General features: G+C 46.9%; 1 protein-coding gene across 1 annotated transcript in view; it reads left to right on the plus strand.

Annotated features, from left to right (window-relative positions):
• Nucleotides 1-50: 50 nt before the first annotated feature.
• The window catches only part of LOC106002051 (WD repeat-containing protein 76-like), a gene marked incomplete at its 3' end in the record, with an annotated part of 6,479 nt that continues 4,514 nt past the window's right edge, over nt 51-2,015 (plus strand). The window contains exons 1-2 of the mRNA XM_013036976.1: nt 51-138; nt 1,169-1,555. Coding sequence (XP_012892430.1) covers nt 82-138; nt 1,169-1,555 — 444 coding nt within the window. The remainder of the gene's footprint in view (nt 139-1,168; nt 1,556-2,015) is intronic.

Consider the following 2,015-nt stretch of genomic DNA (forward strand, 5'->3'; position numbering starts at 1 on the left):
CCCCGCCCCTCCCGCGCCCGCGCCCGCGCTCCGCACCACGCCTGGCGGGAAAACAGGCGCTTGCCGCGAGACGGCTGCACGATGCCTCGGCCCTGCGCGGAGCCAGAGCCCAAGGCGACCGCCAGACCCCGGCCCCAGGTAACGGGCGTCCGTCCGGTTAGTTTTCGGGGCCGGGGGTGGGGGAGAAAACAGCAGACGGGTTCAGACACACGCTCCCCCGGGCCTCAGTTGAACTCCCAGCTTCGGTTTTCTAAGGAAAAAAAAATGAGACCCTTGGCGCCGAAGAGTAACCCTAGAAATAATGCTAGGATTGGGCCCCCTCCCCCGCGTCCCCTGCGTTTGCTTTTGCAAGGAGTTACTGTGTGTGTGTGTGAGTGTGTGTGTGGGTGTGTGAGAGTGTGAGTGAGTGAGTGTGTGAGTGAGTTCTAGGGCTTGAACTCAGGGCCCGGGCACTGTCTCTGAGCTGCTTTTGCTCAAGGTGAGCACTCTACCACTTGAACCACAGCACCACTTCTGGCTTTTTCTGTGTCTGTGGTGCTGAGGAATTGCACCCAGGGCTTCATGCATGCCAGGCAAGCACACTACCATTGAGCCACATTCCCAGCCCCTTATTTGTTCACTTTTAAAACAATTCCAGGGGTGGAAATGTGGCCCTGGTAAAGTGCATAAGGCCCTGGGTTCGATTCCAGGGTACCCCAGACATAGAAAAACCCGGAAGTGGCACTATGGCTCAAGTGGTAGAGTGCTCACCTTGAGCTGAAGAGCTGAGGGATGGCGCCCAGGCTCAGAGTTCAGGCCCCTGGACCGACAAACAAAACAAAACAAAACAAAAACCAACCAAAAAAACAAACAAACCCCAACTCAATTCCAGATGATTATCCGGGATTAGTCGAGCGATCACAGATGCAAGTCATTATTGTCCTGGCAGACTCACCTGGCCCCAGTAGAAACAGTAATAATCAGCTTAATAAGTTATGTGACAGGATTTTGGAGGGCGTGTTGTGTGGGTGGGGTGGGGTGGGGAGAGGGGAGAAGTTCCCTTACAGGCTGTGAATTTGAATTGTGTTGTCATTATGCTTTAGGAATTAGGTTTGTTTGCCCAGATCTGTGGAGGAAAGCCAGTGGACCTGAGTTCTCATACCGTTTTTTTCCTTAATGATCCAAATAGGTGAATGAATCTAAAGAAAATGAGAACGATGCTCAGGAATCTCTGAGACCTGTACAAACTACGTTTTTAGGGAAAATAGCTAGGGTTTATCTTACGCCCTTTTCACTCAGTAATTGCACTTCGGAGCAATTGAAGTGCTCCCTATCTCAATTAGAAGAGAAGGCTAACAATGCAATGTTGTGTAAGAAGATGAAGTTGAAGAAAACCCCAGAGGTGAAGATGAAGGCCACATCTTCCAAGTCCGAGTCCACCCTGCTAAGGTCTTCCTCAAAGGATCACAGCACAGGTCACAAGCTAGGGCAGAAGAGCAGTGCAGAAGCCTCAGTCCTCAGTGTTGATATGGAAAGCAGTGATGATGATGATGTCTGTGATGATAATTCAGGCCTGGTGAGTTTTATTAGTTTTAATTTTCTTATTTTGAAATTTGGAGTTCTGAACGATAACATGAAAGGTCTGGAGTTCAAATTACCATCAAATGTAAACTGCATTGAAATTTTATTTAAATTTTAGCAGATAAATTCCTTGGATTAATTTTGCTTTTGGTTTTGATGTGTCAAGGAGAGGGTCAATTTAAATCCTTACTCTGCTGTTTTTTGTTTGTATTTTGGTGGTTCTAGAGCCCGAACTCAGCCTGTGTACTGTCTCTGAGCTTTTTCACTCAAAGCTAGCACTCTACTATTTTAAGTCACAGTGCCACTTCTATAGTCTGCTTTTTTCCTCAGTTTTTGGTGTTTATTTTGGGTTTACTAGTATTTTTTCTGTCATTGTTCAACTTTACATACTTGTTCAAAGTTAACTGAAAGCCATTGGCCTTTTTTGACATACAGTATTTGACTTTTTTTTTTTT

This window comes from Dipodomys ordii, unplaced genomic scaffold, assembly GCF_000151885.1.
Source record: "Dipodomys ordii isolate 6190 unplaced genomic scaffold, Dord_2.0 Scaffold2430, whole genome shotgun sequence".
Lineage (NCBI taxonomy): Eukaryota > Metazoa > Chordata > Mammalia > Rodentia > Heteromyidae > Dipodomys > Dipodomys ordii.